Source organism: Eubalaena glacialis, chromosome 6, assembly GCF_028564815.1.
Source record: "Eubalaena glacialis isolate mEubGla1 chromosome 6, mEubGla1.1.hap2.+ XY, whole genome shotgun sequence".
Lineage (NCBI taxonomy): Eukaryota > Metazoa > Chordata > Mammalia > Artiodactyla > Balaenidae > Eubalaena > Eubalaena glacialis.
Genome location: NC_083721.1, coordinates 151,744,095 through 151,765,025, shown reverse-complemented (window position 1 = coordinate 151,765,025; position 20,931 = coordinate 151,744,095). Strand labels below are relative to the sequence as shown.

The 20,931-nt window shown below is 40.8% G+C and overlaps 1 protein-coding gene across 2 annotated transcripts in view; it reads left to right on the top strand.

The window, feature by feature from the left end:
• The first annotated feature begins 9,389 nt into the window (after positions 1-9,389).
• TOP2B (DNA topoisomerase II beta) overlaps positions 9,390-20,931 on the top strand; it is a 65,750-nt gene continuing 54,208 nt past the window's right edge. For both annotated transcript variants that reach the window (XM_061194754.1, XM_061194753.1), the window contains exon 1: positions 9,390-10,028. In XM_061194754.1, the coding sequence (XP_061050737.1) occupies positions 9,951-10,028 (78 nt within the window). In that variant the 5' untranslated portion in view covers positions 9,390-9,950. The remainder of the gene's footprint in view (positions 10,029-20,931) is intronic.

Below are 20,931 nucleotides of genomic sequence, written 5' to 3'. Positions count from 1 at the left end.
ACAGAAAGAATTCAGTGAGGGACTAAGTAATAGGTAAGAAGTGGATGGATTGATTGATTGATTGATGGCTGCGTTGGGTCTTCGTTGCTGCACGTGGGTTTTCTCTAGTTGCGGCGAGCGGGGGCTACTCTTCGTTGTGGCGTGTGGTCTTCCCATTGCGGTGGCTTCTCTTGTTCCAGAGCATGGGCTCTAGGCATGCGGCCTTCAGTAGTTGTGGCACGTGGGCTTCAGTAGTTATGGCTCACGGGCTCTAGAGCGCAGGCTCAGTAGCTGTGGTGCACGGGCTTAGTTGCTCCGCGGCATGTGGGATCTTCCCGGCCCAGGTCTCGAACCCATGTCCCCTGCATTAGCAGGCGGATTCTTAACCACTGCGCCACCAGGGAAGTCCCCAGAAGTGGATTTATTTAGAGCGATACACACTGCATAGACAGAATGCGGTCCAGCTCAGAGAGTGAGAGCAGCCCCAGGGCGTGGGGGGCATCTGGGAAAGTGAGAGGGGCCCAGGGAGATACACACTCCACGGACAGAGTGTGGGCCATCTTGGAAGGCGAGAGGCAGGACAGGTCTTTAAAGAATCATCCAGTCCAAAAAGTCCATAGTGCCTGCTTATGGTGAAATGGTTCAGTAATCACTGCTGTCATTCAAAGAATGAGAGAGGTCTATGCACAGACGTAGAAGGATTTCCAGGAGACACTAAGTAAAGCAGCTCACAGGGATATATTTATAATATCTCATTTATTACTACCTCTCTGCTGTGTGCATGTGTGTGTTTCCACATACATATGAAAGATCTGGAAGGACACATACCAACATGTTAATCACTGATATCTATGGGGCAAAGGCATGCTAAGGAGTGTCTGCATTTCTTACTGGACATACTTTTTACTGGGTTTTTACAACCCAGAAGCTATTACCTTTATAATTCTGAAAATTCCTAACTCATACTGTTCCTGTAAGAATTAAAGTAAAATGTTAGTACAGTGCCAATATATAGTAAGTGCCAATAAATAATAGTTATAATTATCGTTATTAGGACAATGTTATATTTCTTTCTTGAAAATCGAGGGAGTTTAGGAAGTGAAGGTATGCAAGTGAATATGGTAATTAAAAGATTTCATTAATGATTTGCGGAGTTTCAGATGTGGCAGCATTCTTTATTTAATCACATAAGTTTCCTTTTGTGCTTATTGAAAGAACTGTTCAATCTTACATCATTTTTTGGGGGGGCGGCCCACATAAAAAGGGAAACACATATGAAATAAATTGGTAAGGGTATTCCTACCACTTCACATTCAGGATACAAATCTTCTAAATCAGTGATCAACTCAGAGGCATCAGTGAGCCTGTCTTTCCACACACCCGCACCCTTATTTCTATCAAGTGTTGGTGATACAACATTTTTAAAGTAAATTGTTTTTTTTTTCCTCACGGTGCAGCTTGTGGGATCTTAGTTCCCTGACCAGGGCACCACCCTCACCCTTGGCAGTGAAAACGCGGAGTCCTAACCACTGGACTGTCAGGGAATTCCCCAAAGTAAACTGTTTCTATTAATGTAATTAAAAAATTTTTAAATTTATTTAATTTATTTTTGGCTGCATTGGGTCTTCATTGCTGCACGCGGGCTTTCTCTAGTTGCGGCGAGCAGGGGCTATTCTTCATTGCCGTGCGCAGGCTTCTCATTGCGGTGGCTTCTCAGGAATAATAATAACAGAAATAATATAAAAAGTAGCTGCATTTCCCAAAGTCTTTTCATTGCAACAAAAATTCAACAATGTTAATAGATATTCCTGCAAATAGTTTCAAGGCTAAGTAAGTTTAACTTGTTCACAGCAGCGTTGCTCTGAGACAAAAAACGTTAATGTTATCTGATGAATCTCTTATGCTTGGGTACTACACAATAGCGTGCATGGTTTCAGGGATTTATAATTTCCAAAATCTCTGTTTATGCCTCAAGGAGCTAGTATACTGAGAAACATTATTTGCAAAATGCTGGAATGGGAGATGAAAAAACGTAATACATAAAAATAGGTTACAAAAAGGCAGATAATTCTTATCATAGGTGGAGTGTCCAGAAACAAGTCTTCCCTGTATGACTGCACACTCAGAATTTTTAATGCTGCTTTAAGTATCTTTTACTATGAATTTGAAGCTCTCCAAAATGTGAATCCAAGAGTCCAATCCCTTGGTACTTCTGCATTCTCCCTGCTACATTTGAAAGTTAGCTATTTGAGTGTCTTCTATGATCATAACACTGGATTTATATTATACGGTTTAAAATCATGCACATGGAGAGATGTCCCTGGACCCACAGGGTCTTGGACCTCAGGTAGTCTTTGATCCTTTGGACTGACTCCAAAAAGCAACTTATTTTGTAACAAGGCAGGATAAAGCAGATTCAGGCTAGTGTCCAAGAGAAGTGCTAGTCAGTCCTACAAATTGTGGATGCTTGTCACCATAGTTCAATGATAAAATGTAACAACCGAAGGGTTTTACCAAGGGCCAGATTTTTTCACTAGTATTGCCAGCTTCCTAGCACATTGCCGAGGATGCTCCACTGCCAAGTATGGCAGCCAACCTGGCACTCTGACAGAAGGGTGTGGTTTGGACAAAGAGAGGCTTGGGCTTGAATTTCACTTCCACCACTTGTTCAGCTCTGTGGCTTTCTATGACAATTAATTTCCTTGGCTGTGAAATAGGAATGAATAATACCTCCCTCTTAGGGTTGTTGAAAGTTAATTAAGCTAATATGTGTGAAAGTGCCTACCCAGTACTGTACTAAACAGATAGCAGGGTTCTCGATAAATGGGGTTATTCCTTCTTCATAAAATGAAGCATAAGCATTGGCTGGGCTACAGCTCATCGACTTCCATAGACAGAACGTGTTCACTTTCTCTGCTCAGTTTCACTCAGTTGGATGCTTTTGTTATCCCTCTTCTGGTCCCACCCCCAGTTCTTTTCCCTGGTTCCATAATCTCTCCTCTTTCCCTCCTCATATCATCCTGCTTTTCATTCCTAAAGAAGAACAATGCTTTAACCAGTTCTTGATAATCTGTTAATGGATAAAGTTTAAGGTACTTTACCCTCTTTGGTAGTCAACCAAAAACACTTGAAAAAATAAGACTTAAGGGGCTTCCCTGGTGGCGCAGTGGTTGAGAGTCTGCCTGCCAATGCAGGGGACATGGGTTCGAGCCCTGGTCTGGGAGGATCCCACATGCCACGGACCGACTAGGCCCGTGAGCCACAATTACTGAGCCTGCGCATCTGGAGCCTGTGCTCCGCAACAAGAGAGGCCGCGATAGTGAGAGGCCCGCGCACCGCGATGAAGAGTGGCCCCCGCTTGCCGCAACTAGAGAAAGCCCTCGCACAGAAACGAAGACCCAACACAGCCAAAAATAAATGAATAAATAAATAAATTAAAAAAAAAAAAAAAAAAAAGACTTAAGGATCCTGGTCAAGTTTCAGCACCATCACGGTGATGGGTGAGATGTTTTGCTTTGAGGAACTTTTTGATATGCCTCAAATTCATTCTTTGAGAACTTATTTACTGAATACCTACTATGTGTCAGGCTTTCTAGGACTGGATAGCACTAGGTAGTGTACCATTTACTGAACAGACTGGTGTTGTTCTTTTACTTTTCCCAAACAACGTTTAAATCAGAAATACATTCCTTAAAGAGTCAGCATCTTAGGCCTGCTTCTGGATATTTCCACATTCAAACAGCACTCTCGAAGTAAAGAAGAAAGCTATTAGACAAAGATATCAGTTACATAAGATATCTGGGCTAATCTGTGCTTAGCTGTTTTTAAGTAGGGAACGGTTGCTTTTTGTTAATTGGCACACTAAAAGATGGAATATTTTCAAAGTTCTGATTTTTAATTATCACCTTGGGTAACCTACAGGTATCTTTTTTGAAACCCCTGTAACTTGAAGACTTTCCATCTTAGATTTTTCTGGTGTAGGTATTTCTCGTACTTCCAGCCCCGTACCATCCGAGTTCCTAGCTCTTCTGAAATGCAAACAGTGGAGTTAGGAAAGCCACTGCTATCTTATTTCTTTAGGTCTGAATCTTATAAACTCACTGAGTCACTCGATCCAATGACTCTAAAGAGACGTCTAATACAACGTAGCCATACGCGCGCTAGGATCACATCACATTCTGTGGGTGAAGGTCAGGAGAATGACGGCATCTAATGCTCCCCCAAGATGGGGTTTGCTTAGAACAAAATGCTTCTTTGAAAGTCCAAACCTAATGGTACACCCTTTCAAAGCCCAAGTATAGCATTTTTAACTATATGCCAATCACATGCTAATTATGCTTTCCATATTACATAATTTAGTAGAGTAGTTGAGAGGCCTGGTCTATATCACCTAAAATAAGGGAAAATGTCCCTTCTATCTGTACAAGTAATTAGAGACATCACCAGAGGATCAGCATAGCTTGCTTCGCCAAAACCAATCGAAATAAACTCCTCCAAATCAAAAAGGCAAACAAGATGAACCTGCTATAATTATTATAGGTAGAAATTGAAGACCTTTAGCCTTTATCTGTCTTCTCAGTGGTGATAATACTCAGCAATGTGGTGGTCATTAATGTCTTCTGCCATCAATAAACACCTGTTACCTTTGGTGCTTAGGTATATTTTTAAAAGTAAAAATATACTTAGAAAATATTTGGAGCAATTAGTCTCAAAAAGCAGAGTTAATAATCTTATTATGATATTTACTATAGAAATGCTGAAACCCAAAAGGCTACATTGATGGTAGCTTTCTTCCTTAACTTGAGCATATACTTCTAAAGAAATATTGATATAACAAAGTAAATTACATTGAAAACATTTAATAGTCATTATCTGGAAAACCATTTATTGAGTTTACTGAATTTTTCTTCTTATTCTTTGCCTAGCAACTTTGTATATATTTATGATCCATAAAAGCTAACACAATAAGAGGAAGGGAGAGGTAAAATTGCAGACACTGAATCTTGAATTCAAATATTAACTTCTTTAAATGCTCACTGGGTTAAAGATTAGCACCTCTCCCCTCACCTCCCAACTGAACCTCAGTGTTGGAACAAGACATGATTTAAGTGGAAACTCTATTGAAACTTTGCCAGGTATCTAGAAGTATAGTTTTGAGTTTCTATCGTCTTAGTTAAATCAATCATTTATTGATTAAAATACCTGCTGTGTTTAAGCGCAATGAAAGATGTGACACATCAGGTAAACTGTTTATTAAATAGCAAAGGGATGCATATAAATTGCTTTTTTACTGGAAAGTTTAGCCCAAAACTATACTACACAAGGTGTAAACTCAAGGCAGAGACTACATCCTCATAACCTTCTTGAATTCTTAGGTCCTGAGTACCTAACACATGGCAGGCATTTAATATTTTTTTGATTGCTGTAATAGGGAGACATAAGATCTAAGAATAAAAATTCTAAAGTAGTTAGGATAAATTCCCATGGAAGCTATTCAGAAAGCTTGATTAAATAAAGGCCTTTATTTTGACAGTTAATGGAATTGACTTTGATTTCTACAATTTTTCATTTTGGCTGGTGCCTGCCATGGGGTGGAAATTAAGTCTTTAAATGTAATAAACGCATGAATAAAGTAATATTACAAACGACACAAACCTTGACATAGAAGCTTTTTTTAAATTGAAGTATAGTTGATTTACAATGTTGTGTTAATTACTGCTGTACAGTGAAGTGATTGTTATACATATATATACATGCTTTTTTTCATATTCTTTCCCATTATGGTTTATCACAGGATACTGAATACAGTTCTCTGTGCTATACAGTAGGACCTTGTTGTCTATCCATTCTATATATACAAGCTTATATCTGCTAACCCCAACCTCCTAATCCATCCCTCCCCCAACCTCCTCCCCCTTGGCAACCACCAGTCTGTTCTCTATGTCCATGAGTCTGCTTCCATTTTGTAGATAAGTTCATTTGTGTCATATTTTAGCTTCCACATATGTGATATTATATGGTATTTGTCTTTCTTTTTCTGACTTACTTCACTTAGTATGATAATCTCTAATTGCATCCATGTTGCTGCAAATGTCATTATTCCATTCTTTTTTATGGCTGAGTAATATCCCATTGTATATATGTAGCACATCGTTTGTTTTTGTTTAATTTATTCATTTTTGGCTGCGTTGGGTCTTTCGTTGCTGCACGTGGGCTTTCTCTAGTTGCTGCGAGCGTAGGCTACTCTTTGTTGTGGTGCACGGGCTTCTCATTGCAGTGACTTCTCTTGTTGCGGAGCACGGGCTCTAGGCACACGGGCTTCAGCAGTTGTGGCACGTGGGCTCAGTAGTTGTGGCTCGTGGGCTCTGGAGCGCAGGCTCAGTAGTTGTGGCGCACGGGCCTAGCTGCTCCGCGGCATGTGGGATCTTCCCGGACCAGGGCTCGAACCCGTGTCCCCTGCATTGGCAGGCGGATTCTCAACCACTGTGCCACCAGGGAAGTCCCTGTACCACATTTTCTTTATCTATTCATCTGTTGATGGACATCTAGGTTGTTTCCATGTCTTGGCTCTTGTAAATGGTGTTGCTGTGAACACAGGGTTACATGTATCTTTTTGAATTATAGTTTTGTCTGGCTACGTGCTTGGGAGTGGGACTGCTGGATCATATGGTAATTCTATTTTTAGTTTTCTGAGGAAGCTCCATACTGTTTTCCATAGTGGCTGTACCAACTTACATTCCCACCAACAGTGTAGAAGGGATCCCTTTTTTCCACATCCTCTCCAGCATTTATCTGTACAGTTCTTAATGATGGCCATTCTAACCGGTGTGAGGTGGTACCTCATTGTAGTTTTGATTTTCATTTCTCCAATAATTAGCAATGTTGAGCATCTTTTCATGTGCTTATTGGCCATTTGTACTTCTTCTTTGGAGAAGTGTCTATTTAGGTCCTCTGCCCATTTTTCGATTGGGTTGTTTATTTATTTATTTTTGTCATTGTTGAGTTGTATGAGCTGTTTTTGTATTTTGGAAATTAAGCCCTTGTTGGTCACATCTTTTGCAAATATTTTCTTCCATTCTGTAGGTTGTCTTTTCATTTTTGTTTGTTTTTGCTGTGCAAAAGTTTGTAAGTTTGATTAGGCCTCATTTGTTTATTTTCATTGGTATTTCTATTGTCTTGGGAGACTGACCTAAGAAAACATTGGTACGATTTATGTCAGAGAATGTTTTGCCTATGATCTCTCATAGAAGCTTTTTAATATGGCAATTATTGCAATAATTACTCTGTAAATGGAAGTTATTTGACAAAACCCCAGAAGGGAAAGCAGCACTGAAGTTCAACACAATCACTTTTATCATAAATATATGCTGCAGGAGGTTAAACAGGTCAACGTGTCTTCAGGAGCTGAGATGCTTGTGATTTATGTACATTTTCCCATTCATGGCGAACCTCTGCTTTAAACTGTTGATTTGCATTTATATTCAACTGATCCTTTATTTGTGATTCTTTTAGGTAAGTCAGTATTTTCATAAGAATAAAACAAGTTACGTTTACTAGAGGGTCTTCATGCTTAGAAGGCTAAAGACCTCAGTGCCTCATGGACCAGGCAAGTGAAAAGATGAACGTGAATTTCCATTAGTTAACCCATCTGACTTTTGAATATATGGTTTTATTCATTTGAAAATTTGAGACAGAAGAGCTTTGAAAACTGAAGTTTAAAAAAAAGAGATGGCTATATATTTTATAGCTTGGCTTCTATTTAACACATATATCTTTATTAAAAAAAACCCTCAGAGCCCTTAAAATTATTTACCCCTTTTCAAACTTGTAGAATATCTGTGTACTTTGAAGATGTAAAGACAGAGTTAAGTACAAGAGCAAAAATCCTCAACTTAAGGAGGCGCAAACAGAGGTCCGTGAAGTTAAATAACAAGGCAGGAATACTTAGCTGATCAGGTTCAGAGCCCAGATTAGACCCTGGTCTGTCTGATTTACAAGCTGGCACCTCAAGTTCAAGGTAAAGAAAGGCTTCACTGTTCTGAACTAAGGTCCCAAATATGCCAAAATTATATGGCCGCTAGAGAGCTAATTAAGGAAAACTATGTCTAAATTATTTCCATGTTTCAGAGTTCTCCTACTCTTTGGATTCAGAAGTCAGTTGAAAGCTGTGACCCGAGACATTTTTGTTTTCCCTTGAGAGGAAATGCACAGTTGGAAGTTCACAAAAACACCTTTCCAAGAGGCAGCAATAAGGTTTTCATCTTTTTAAAAAGCTCTCTTGTCCCAACGATTTGGTGGCACTTCATGCCCTCAAGTACGCATGTTGGTGATAGTTAACTCCCTTTTAGCCTGTCTCACAAGCCAGGCTATCAGTGACTTGAAATCAGGGGCCCCGGTTTTATTTTGAGCCCACGGCAGAGCCTGGTACAGGGTGGCGGAGTGTGGCATGGATTTCCATCCAAAAGCAGGACAAAGTCAAGCCATCTTCCTCTGCCAGACCGTGCTGCGGCTGTGTGGGTAATTTTCTTCCTTAGAAAGCTTTGATGTGAATGACATGATTCCTTGGTGCGTGCACTGGGACATTAAAGAATTAAACGTACTCTTAGAGACAGAAGGCACAGTTCTGGACAGAAGAGAATGAAACGTGACAGTGACATGTCCTCATTGTTCAGAAAAGAGAGAAGGTCAACAAAGAGTAGACTCGGAACCCTCGGCCCACCGGGCATTCTTTCCCGGGAACGTTCTCTGTGCGTCCCGTACCATTTAAGTTCTTTAAAAGCAGTTTTCTTGAAACACACCGGGTCTCTTTCGCGGTGAGGGGAGGAGAGGGCGGGAGGAGATGGAGGAGGGGAGGTCTGAGCAGAGGATTCTTCCACAGCAGCGTCCACTCGGGGCCTCGGGAGGCCGGGGTCACGGGGCCCTCCTTGCACCAGTGATCTGCAACGTCCCGCCTGCGGTTTACAACCGCTCTTTAAAAATACTTTCCCTTTGGGACGGCGGCTCCCGGCTGCTTCCTGCCCCCTCCCCGCCCCCTCCCACGGCCCCGGGCAAGGAAGGGCCTGGGCTTCGCCCTCAGGGCTAGAGTAAACGGCACGCTCGGAGGATTAAAATCGACCCAAGGCCAAGTCGACCCTTTCCCTTTGCCGCCCTCAAACGACCCTTGACTGCAGCCCCCGCTCTGCCTTCAGACGGAAAACCCTCAGACACACACGCAAACAAAAAACCCCAAGTCTTCCCTTCGGTTGCTACCCGCAATGACGTTTCCCGCTCGGGTCCCGCCCCTCCGGGGGCTTGGGAATTTGGGATTGGCCGAGAGGTTGGCCGACGGGGCGCCGATTGGGCGCCGCGGCGTGAGTGACAGCGGGGAGGCCACCGCTCCCGCCCGCCCTCCCCCCGGCCTCCCCAGCCCTCCCCGGGGTGCGAGTGTGTGCGGTGTTATGCCGGACAGGAGGGAGGCGACCGCGGCCGCGGCGGCTCCGCTTATTGTCCCTCTCGGCGAGTGGATGCGAGGAAGTCGGGCTGCGGCGCGGCCGACACAAGCGGCTTAGGCGCCGGCGGCGGCGACCCCGCTCCCGCTCCCCGAGGGCGGCCTCCGCGGAGCCTGAGGAAGGACAGGGAGCCGCTGCGTCCCCGGCGCGTCCGGACGCCCGCGCTCGGGGCCTCGGCCGGCCCGGCGGGGAGGAAGCAGCGCCGCCGCCCACCGCCGGCCTCCACGCTTCCTGCTCCGGCGCCGCCTCCTCAGCGGCCGCGCAGGCCCGGGCGCCGCGGCCGCGCGCCTCGAGTTTGAGGGCGGCGGGCGGCGAGGCCTCCTCGGCGGGCTCGGCCGGGCGTCCGCCCCGGGGTCGGCGATGGGGCACGGGGGGCGGCGCCGCTAGGAGCGCGGCGGGCGCGCGATCGGTGCGGAGCGGCGGGGCCGGGCGGCCCGCGGGAGGCGGAGCGGCGGCCTCGGGCCGGGAGCGGAGGAGCGCGCCATGGCTAAGGCGGGCGGCGGCGGCGGCGGCGGTGGCAGCGGCGCGGGAGCCGGCGGCCTCGGGGCGCTGACCTGGGTGGTGAGTGGGGGCGGCGGGGCGGGGGTCCGGGCCGGGGCATTGTTCCCGGGCGGCGGTGGGGGACTCCGCCCGGCGGATCCTGCTGGGGGTGGGGGAGGACAGGGGGAAATCCGGGCCCCCAGACGCGCGCCCCGTCGGGGCGCCTACCGGCGGAACCCCGCGCCCGCCCCTTTTCTTTCTTCTCCGCCTCGGCGGGGGCTCGGGCTGCGGGCGCGCAGCGTGCACTTGAAACTTTGGGGGACAGACCGTGAGCAGGATGGGGGCCCCCCCCGCTTCATCTTCTTTGCTGTTGCGCAGGCTTTGCAGGGCGGTGGGGCAGGAGGTGGTGGGGATGGCAGTGGTGCGTGTGTGTCCGTGTGGGTCAGCGGTTGCTCCAAACGTGTCTTAAGAGAAGCCGGGAGAGAGGTGCGCGCCCGTGTGCGTGTGCCGTAAGTGCCACCATGTGTGACGCTCTCGCGTCTCAGGGAAGAATGGATTTGGTGAGGGATGCGGCTGCAGCCGTGTGCACTTCAGTGCCGAGGGTCTCGTTCGGTTGGAAGCGCGCTCGGGATGGCTCTTTCACAGCAGTGAACACCCTGTAGCTCGTCCGTCTGTCACAGGGGGATTATTAAAAGCGCTTACCTGCGTCAGCTTCGCAGGCGAAACGGGAGGAGGGCTGCGTGGACAGTGTCGCCGAGGTGACCCAAGTGATTTGTCCTGGAGTCAGAGCATTTCGGCGCTCGGTTCCTGCTGCTGGCAAGTAGCAGAGGAGGGAAGACCTAGAGAGATCCGATTCCCACGGCGGATCGATAATTCACCCGCATTTCACTGGCTCAGCAGAGAGTTCAGACCAGGGTCACTTCCTACACACACACACACACACACACACACCGGCTCAGCCAACTGACTAGGCATCCAGGAGAAAAATACAAAGCCTTTGGATGCACCCTCCCTTTTCCAAAACACCCAAGGAGACTTTCATGTGGGCATTTTTATTAAGTTCTTCATTTTCTCTTTGTTTGGGTGAGGTTTAGGTGAGTTGGGTAGCAGTTCCGCTGTATTGACAAGTATTCCCCGTTAAAAAAAAACAAAAAACAAAAAACAACTGTGTTACCGCTAACAGGAAAATATTTTAACCATTTATGTTTGCATGCCAAGATGCTTTGCAGACTAACTTGCCAGACTCATTGTTGGATCTGTCCGAATTCTGTGTATTACTTCAATAATGTAGTAAGTATGAACAGACCAGAGCCAGGAGAGAGAAAACGTCAGATAATAAGTTAACCGTCCATGTGAACATGGTGGGGGGGAGGAGGGGGAGGTTTGCATAAATGCAAAAGAAGGCCTTTACCCTCGTTACTAAAATCAAACAACTTCTGAAAATGGAGTTAGCCAGATGGTTCTCTTTCACTGTTTGGAAGTGTTGAGGCCTCATCAGTGTTTCCTCTGAGGACCTCTGATTCTCCGTAATGGTAAACATTTTGCTCCAAGATTGAATTGGTTAGCTTTAACATTTAAAAGCAATATATATTTTTTAAAATTAATTTTACCTGTTACTTTTTTACTTTTTAAAAAAAATTTTATTTATTTATTTATGGCTGTGTTGGGTCTTCGTTTCTGTGCGAGGGCTTTCTCTAGTTGCGGCGAGCGGGGGCCACTCTTCATCGCGGTGCGCGGGCCTCTCACTATCGCGGCCTCTCTTGTTGCGGAGCACAGGCTCCAGACGCGCAGGCTCAGCAGTTGTGGCTCACGGGCCTAGTTGCTCCGCGGCATGTGAGATCTTCCCAGACCAGGGCTCGAACCCGTGTCCCCTGCATTGGCAGGCAGATTCTCAACCACTGCGCCACCAGGGAAGCCCTAAAAGCAATATTTTTGTTTACTGTTCCTTAACTTTGTAGATAATGAAATGACCACTTTTTCTTTCAACCTCAATAGGAAATTTTTCTTTCATTTACAGAAGAAATTTCGTGAAACTTAGAGGGTGTCATTCAATATCAGAAAAATTCATTTGAAACTAAAATTGACTTACTGATTCAGTATTTTCTCACTGTAAACCTATTATGGGAAATATAGTAAAATAAGAAATAAAAATCACTTAATCTTTTATTTATAAATTATATCCTCTTGTTGAATTAGAAATTTATTAAAAAGATAATCACTCCCTAAGTCCACTTTAAGATTTGATGCTTGCTTTAAATTTGTCAGGTTATATGAGCATCTTTATGTCCATAATATACACCATTGACCATAGACCGTAGTTTAATTTTATGGGGGGGGGCAATATAGGGAGGTGGTTATGAGCATGGACTTTGGTATCATATTGATGTAGATTCTGATCCTGCCTAACATGTAATCACTGGGACTTTGCACAAAGGGACCTAATCTTTCTAAGCCTGTTTCTTCATCTGTAAGATAAGGTTGCATTGATAATTAAATGAGTAATATACATAGCACATTGCTGGGCTTAATAAATGTTTGTCTTTATCGGTGAAATTCAAGAAATACTGAGAAGAATAAAGTTGCTTTTACATAAAATATCTTTGAGCCAGAGTGAAAGCAGATTATTCCTTTGCAAGAGTTCAGGAGTTTGTTGCGGAGGTCATCTATTTCTGAAGAGGGTTAATTTTGCCTGCTTTATTGAAACATGTTATAGCGCTACCTGTTTGTGGGTAACAGGAAGAAATAAAAATTGAATCAGTCCCTGCTATCGTTCTTCTTTTTAGGGGGTGGGGGTGGGTAACGCCACGTGTTGCTGGTAGTAACTTGTGTTGGGATGTGTGCTACAGAGTAGTGTTAACATTGTCACTGCACAGAAGTTTACATTTCTGAAACCACAAAGCAAAGTGGTTTAAGATTATTAACTTCTCCTTATAATAGTGCATTGGGTTTGTGTTTGATTCGCACTATCTTAACAAGATATTAAAAAAAATTAAAAAGTGAAAAATATAAGTACTATAGTAAAACTATTTTGAGTTAAAATTGACAACAGCTATGAAAGCTTCTCTGAAGCAAGCAGAATTTCTTGAATTAACTTCTAGTTTGTAAAGCTTTTCTTAAAAAATATTTGTTTATTTATATATATTTATTATTTATTTATTTTGGCCGTGCCGGGTCTTAGTTGCGGCACGTGGGATCTAGTTCCCTGACCAGTGATCTTTCCCAGCACCCCCCGCCGCACTGGGAACGCGGAGTCTTACCCACTGGACCACCGGGGAAGTCCCTGGTTTGTAAAGCTTTGATTTGTAGACCCTAATAATCTATTTCATTCAGTCAGTCTTTTATCATGTTTAAGTGGTTGCAAAAAACAAATTTTATTTTATTAGAATACAGTTAATCACTATGTGAATATTGATCTTTTCCCAGTACTACTCTAATTTAGTTAAGAAAAAAAAAAACCCAAAACACTGTAATGGAAAATATTAAGCCTATAAAATTATGGTGGCCAGAATGGTATAAGGACACTCCCTCTATCATCAAGCTTCAGCAGTTACAGCTCAAGGTCACCCACCTTTCCCCTCTCATTATCTTGAAGCAAAGCAAATCCACTTTATCTGTAGATATTTCAGTATTCACCTCTAAAATGTAAGTTTCTTAAATATAAAACTATTAACATTGGAGTTTTTTAAAATTCAATGAAATATAAAACATACTTTGTTTTGACTGTGAATATTTCTAATTTAGGAAACATGACTGTATACTTAAATATTATTTAAAGATTTGTATTAAAAACTTTGTTATAGTGGCTTATTATTGCAAGTCTAAACTCCTCAACCAGACTTTCAAGCCACTTCTTTTATAAACTATGTGCCAGTTGAAATTTATTCCATATCCTCCTCATAGTTAGATTTACCTCTTCACTTGTCCCCTGGGCATCATGTTTGTTTTTGTCACTTTGCATGCTTATCTTTCAACAGAAATGCCACTTTCTCTTTACCAGTCTAAATCTTAATTACTCTTCAAGGCTAGCTCAGGGTCTCACCAAACGTTTATCCTCCAGTTTATACTCATCTTTTTCTGTCACCCTTATGGATCATAAAACATAAATATATCTTTCCTTTTAATGTAACTTTCATGTGTGATACTTTTGTTTTAACAATTAGATTAGCAACTCCTGGAGTCAGAAACCATGTATCCTTTATAGTTTTTAGCAAAGAGCTGGATACATAATCCAACCTCAGTTATTGTTAACCAGTTAGATAATTGACAAACTAACTTCCTCAAAAGTCTTCTGTCATTCTTAGGACAAGTGGTTACATAACAATGTTCTTTAGATACATTCTCAAGTAACTAATTGCAGTTACAATGAGAACAATTTTTAGAAACTGTGCTAACTTTTCTGAATAGAAGTGGGTGTGTTCATCAGTAGTTTCAGATATGTTTAATACTTGGGTGTAGCAACAGTTGCATTTTACTAAGTACCTTAAAAAAAATAAGCCTCCTTTGTATTTTTAAAAATCTTAATACAAATAGGACTCAGTTTTAAAGAAGAGGTGAGATCGGTATAATTATTCCCATTTGCAGAGAAGGAAACAGGGGCTTACAGATTAGGTAACAAACTGTTAATCACGTGACTAAGGCAAAGGTGGGATTTAAACCAGGCCTATATTCCTAACCATCATTTACACATTCTCCTGGCTTAAAGACAGTAACAACCAAAACAATTTGTCTTTTATACCGTGATATCTTTCCACTAACCTTTCTTTTACTTTCACACAAAAAGCTACGAAGTACACTTCCTTTTCAGGGTGTATGTATTTTGAATAATATTGTAAGTGTGATGCCTTTTAAGAGTATGGGCTACGAAATCACATCACCTGGTTTCATAACTCAGCTTCTTCAATACTAGCTTTGTTAGCTTACATTCTTCAGACCTCAGTTTCCTTGCTGTAAAAAGGGAGTCATTAGTAATGGTGTCTACTTCATGGAGCTTTTATGAGGAATGAGAGTCCTCATATAATTCCCACAATGCTTTGCCCATGGTAAGCTCTTAGATGAGTGTACACACACACACTTGTCTTCCCCCTCTTCGTTTTTAAAAAATCAAGAGATCAGTATTTTCACTTCTTTTGTCTGAGAAAATTTTCTTATATTGCAAAATGATCGCCACAGTAAGTCTAGTTAACATTCATCACCATACATAGTTACATATTTTTTTCCTTGTGACAAAAACTTTAAAAATCTACTCTTAACAACTTTCAGATAGACAACACGGTATTATTAACTATAGTTACCTTACTGTACATTACATCCCCAGGACTTACTTATTTTATAACTGGAAGTTTGTACCTTTGACCACCTTCACCTGTCTCCCCGCCCCCCCCCCCCCAAATTTGGCAACCACTGATTTGTTCTCTGTATCTATGAGTTTGGGTTTTTTGTTTTGTTTTGTTTTAGATTCCACATATAAGTATGATCATACAGTATTTTTGTCTTTCTCTCTCTGACTTATTTCACTAAAATTATGCCCTTTAGATCTACCCATGTTGTCCCAAATGTCAAGATTTCATTCTTTTTTTATGGGTGAATAATATTCCATTGTATATAAACACCACATTTTCTTTATCCATTCATCCATTGATGGACATTTATGTTGCTTCCTTGTCTCAGCTGTTGTAAACAATGCTGCAGTGAACATGGAGATACATATATCTTTTCAAATTAGTGTTTTCATTTTCTTTGTATAAGTACCCAGGAGTGGAGTTGCTGGATTATATGGTAATTCTATTTTAAATTTTTTGTGGGACTTTCATACTGTTTTAAATAGTGACTGCACCAATTTGTTTATTTATTTATTTATTTTAAGGAAAAATTTTTTAACCAGCTTTATTGAGATACAATTTACATACCATAAAATTCTCCCGTTTATAACATACGTACAAGTCAGTAGTTTCTTTTTTTTTAATTTTTAAATTTCATTTTTTTTTTTTTATACAGCAGGTTCTTATTAGTCATCAGTTTTATACACATCAGTGTATGCATGTCAATCCCAATCGCCCAATTCATCACACCACTCCCACCACCCCCCCGCGGCTTTCCCCCCTTCATGTCCATACGTTTGTTCTCTACATCTGGACTGCACCAATTTACAGTCCCACCAACGTACACAAGGGTTCCTTTTCTCCACATTCTGCCAATACTTGTTATTTTGATAATAAGCATTCTAACAGGTGTGAGGTGATATCTCATTTTGGTTTTGATTTGCATTTCCCTGAGATTAGTGATGGTGAGCACCTTTTCATATACCTGTTGGCCATCTGTATGTCTTCTTTGGAAAAATGTCAATTTAGATCTTCTGCCCATTTTTTAATGAATTGGTGTTTTTTGGGTTTTTTTTTTTGTGTGTGTGTGTTTTGTTGTTTTTGTTGTTGTGTTTTTTTTTTTTTTGCTATTGACTTCTATGAGTTCTTTATATATTTTGGATATTACCCCTTATTAAGTATATTATTTACAAATATTTTCTCCCATTTGCTAGGTTGCCTTTTAATTTTGTTGATGGTTTCCTTTGCTGTGCAGAGCTTTTTAGTTTGTTGTAGACCCACTTGTTTATTTTTGCTTTTGGGATCAAGTTAAAAAAAAAAATCATCGCAAAGACTGATGTCAAGGCGTGTACTGCTTATGTTTTCTTCTAGGAGTTTTACGGTTTCAGGTCTTACATTCAAGTCTTTAATCATTTGGAGTTAATTTTTGTGTATGGTGTAAGATAGGGGTCCAGTTTCATTCTTTTGCATGTGGCTGTCTAGTTTTCTCAACACCACTTATTGAAGAGATTGTCCTTTTCCCCTTGTATATTCTTGCATCCTTTGTCATAAAGTAATTGACCATATACGCATGGGTTTATTTCTGTGTTCTCTGTTCTGTTCCATTGATCCATGTGTCATTTTTAAATGATGTTCACTGTTTTGATCACTATATTACTTTGTAATATAGTTTTTTTGTTTGTTTGTTTTGGTCATGCCATGCAGCATGTGGGATCTTAGTTCCCCTGCATTGGGAGAATGGAGTCTTAACCACTGGACCGCCAGGGAAGTCCCTGTAATATAGTTTTAAATTATGCCTCCAGCTTTGTTCTTCTTTCTCAAGACTGCTTTGGCAATTCAGGGTCTTTTGTGGTTCCATATCAATTTTAAGATTGTTCTATTTCTGTGAAGAATGTTGTTGGAATTTTGATAGGGATTGCATTGAATCTGCAGATTGCTCTGGGAAGTACGGCCATTTTAGCAATATTAATTCTTTTAATTCATGCACATAGAATTTTTTTCCATTTATTTTTGTCTTCAGTTTCTTTAATCAATGTCTTATAGTTTTCAGTATACAGTTCTTTTACCTCCTTGGTTAAATTTATTCCTAGGTAGGGACTTCCCTGGTGATCCAGTGGTTAAGACTCCATGCTCCTACTGCAGGGGGCACGGGTTCCATCCCTGGTCGGGGAACTACCATGCTGCACCATGTGGCCAAAAATAAAAAAAATGTATTCCTAGGTATTTTAATTTTTATTGTTTTTGTTGCAATTGTAAGTGGGATTTTCTTAGTTTCTCTTTCTGATAGTTCATTGTTAGTTTACAGAAACACAACGGATTTTCATATATTGATTTTGTATCCTGCAACTTTACTAAATTTGTTTATTCTAATAGTTTTACGGTGGAGTCTTTAGGGTTTTCTCTACACAATATCATTTCCTCTGCAATTAGTGACAATTTTACTTCTTTCTTTCTGATTTGGATGCTTTTTAGAGAAAGTATATTTTTTATTTTCACTATGGACATTTAAGCATTTCTTATGATATTAAGTATCCCTCATCTTCTACCTCTCTCCTTGTCCCTTGGTTTGGGAGGGCATTTCTGGAGGTACATTAATGGTGGGTAGATAACATGGCCCTCTCCGTGGTCATATGGGTGAAATGTGGCTGAAATGAGTATCAAAGCATGGCAGCCTTGAGGGAGAAAAGAAGAGGAGGAGATATTATAAAAGGGTAATGTGGAGTCTGAGACAGTCTTTATAGAAGATAGGAAAAGAGGCTTGTTGCTAAGCTTTTGTTGGTCCCACTTTTGTTGGCTTGGTGATGGTGAGATTTCTGTGCCTGTTGTGTGGATGAGTGGCTCAGTTCCTTTTTTGCACCAACTGGCAAACCATCTCCTTTCCCCTCTTTGGCAGCAATTCATTCTTTCACAGAAAAACAAACTATGGGCGATTGTCTCAAATTGCTGTATATCAGGTGACCACTCTGTGAATGGAAGAATCTTTCTTTCTACAGAATGATCTTGGTACATACTCTTTGTGAAATTAGGAGTTTGTTTTATTGGAATGTTTTTTTTTCCTTTTCTGGTAGTTGAAGTATTCTTGATAAAGGTTGAGTCTTTGATAAATATTAAATCTATATTCTTTTATTAGAAGTTAGCAATATTGCAAAAAAGTGCTATAAAATAGATTAATATTTTAAAATAGATTTTATGTATTATTTTGACATTTTTGTTATAATTTAAGAATTCTCAATAATGCATTGTTTAACATGGCAGCCAGCTTTTGAACTTTAGAAAAAGTCAATTATGGCATCATCATATGTATAAATCACAAATGATAGAATTAAAATTTTTTTTAGTTACGTGGAGGATATTTATCTTAATATGGGTTTATTTTGCATTTTCATTGTCTTTAGTTTTATGTGGGGATGAAAATGTGCCCTGAGTGCTTAGATTCCAGTATAATTGGGTGCTGGCGTTATTTATTACTATAAATAGTTTGGTGCTTTGTCCACACAAAGACAATAAAATAAATTACAAATAAACTTATAAGATTTCAGTTCTGTCAGACCTTAATGAAAATTTATTCAGAATGCTCTTTGTAGTTGATTATTTTCAATGGCATACTGTTAATTTTTATTCAATGTGGAATACTTAGTGCAGTTACTATAGTACAAGATACCGTATTACTATGAAGATACAAGATAAGAAAAGGTTAAATCATTTTTTTTTTTAATCAGAAGACCCCTTGTTTTCATCGTTGAAAATGAGCATAATTCTGTTAGCCTATAGGTATCAAATGTATATCACTCTCCTTTTCATCTGTGGGCTTGAGAGTGCTTTTATAAATGTGTAGATATGAATTTGCTGGACTGTTTTTATAGAAGCTAATTTCTTGATCTCTTTTCTGAATATTATCAGCAACACTGATTGAACTGAATTTCTACTCAGAGTGACTTTCTTTTCAAGAGCTAGAGATAGTGGTAATAGTAGCTGTGGTGAAGGTGCTCAGTGAACTTTTCTCATTTAGTTTCTCTGTTCTCAGGCCAAGGATGTTTGTATTCACACCTGTTTGTTCTAGGGATGGGGCCATCCCATTGAAGCGGGGGGAGTTGCCCTCTCTCCCCTTACCTTCAGATTTTGAGTTTTAGTGGCCTGGACAATATTCAGGGGGACACTTTCTGCTAATAAACAGGAGCTGCAAGAGACCATTAATCCAGGCTTCTGTCAGAAAAGCTGGCAGACCTCTCAGGGGCGACCCTTCTGTGTCTGCTGCCCTGAGTCAGTGCGGGGTGCAGGCTGCCTCTAGTTGAGAGTAGGAACGTGCACTCCCTGCCTTCTACGCTGCCAGGACTGCCGGCTTGTTTTGGTTTCACTGAACCTTTTTGCCTAGATTCTAGTGAGAAGGTTGGGACTGCAGAAGTAATAAGTAGGTACAAACAGTGTCTCTAAAAAAAGAAACCTTCAGTTTTATTCTAGCTTATGTTCTCATATACATGGATTAATAAGCTTTTAAAATATTTTAATATATGTTCATTGTAGAAAGTTAGGAAATGTCTATCAGAAAAGAACATGGAAAAATATTCCTACTTCTCACAATTTTTATTTATATTCTGTTGGGTAAACAGCATTTCATATTTTTTCCTAGGCGTGTATGTATTGTGTGTAATTTTTTTCTGATGAAAATGGGCTCCTATTTTTTTATATCCTTTTGTAACTTTGTTCACTAAACAGTATAGTTTTAATAACCTACTAATTTAAAAATACTCTATTATATATAATTTTATATAAAAGTTATAGTAAGAGAAGTTTCTAATTAACACACCTATTTTTTGGTATAGGTAATTAAAAATATTTACTCAATTAAATATCCAGGTTTAAAGGTTGATATGAAGTTTTAGAAATTATTTAATATCATCATGGAGAGTTGATTTGAAATATCTACAGATCATCTGTTTTATTATTGTATTCTATAAACAGTGCATAGTCCTTAAGCTTTTCATTACTTTAAATAGAATGGTACCTTTTTTTCTTTCCTCAACACCTGTCATATGACATGTAGGAAGAAATATTTTGGCATAAAATGTTTTAAGTATATTGTCACACTTATTTTTTAAGTGTTTATGTATTATTATATTCCTGGAAAAGATTACAAATAGTAATCTGACAAAGCCGACTACATATTACATAGTCTTTGATTTATGAGACATTATTCTAACAAGAATGACAACTTTTTGAACTGGATAAGGATCTGGCAGGTGCAAACCAAACATTCCCTATTCTCATGTACCAATTTGGGAGGAAGAGATGGCGACTGGTTGTAAGGGGATGTGGAAAAAGTTATAAATCCTCGAAAAAGGAGTGAGGTGGGGCTCTACCCTGTTTTCCATACCAGTGTGCCACTTTAGCTCAGTGTTAACTCGTCAGGGCTAAATGCAGAAGTCTCTGTTGGAGTCTGATCTTAAAAATGTTTTCTCTGTGGTGGGATTTGTTCTGGAGGAGTAGCCTGGGATAGGAAAGCCTTTACTCGCATGGTTATTATAAGTTACTGAGCTTTATGCCACAATTGCAGAGTTCTAAGTTAATGGTGAGAGGTTGCTGTTACCCGCCTTTGAATGCATAGCATTTATCATCCTTAAGCACCTTCCTAAAGGATGAGATCTTAGTCATTATGAGCGTTGTTCTAG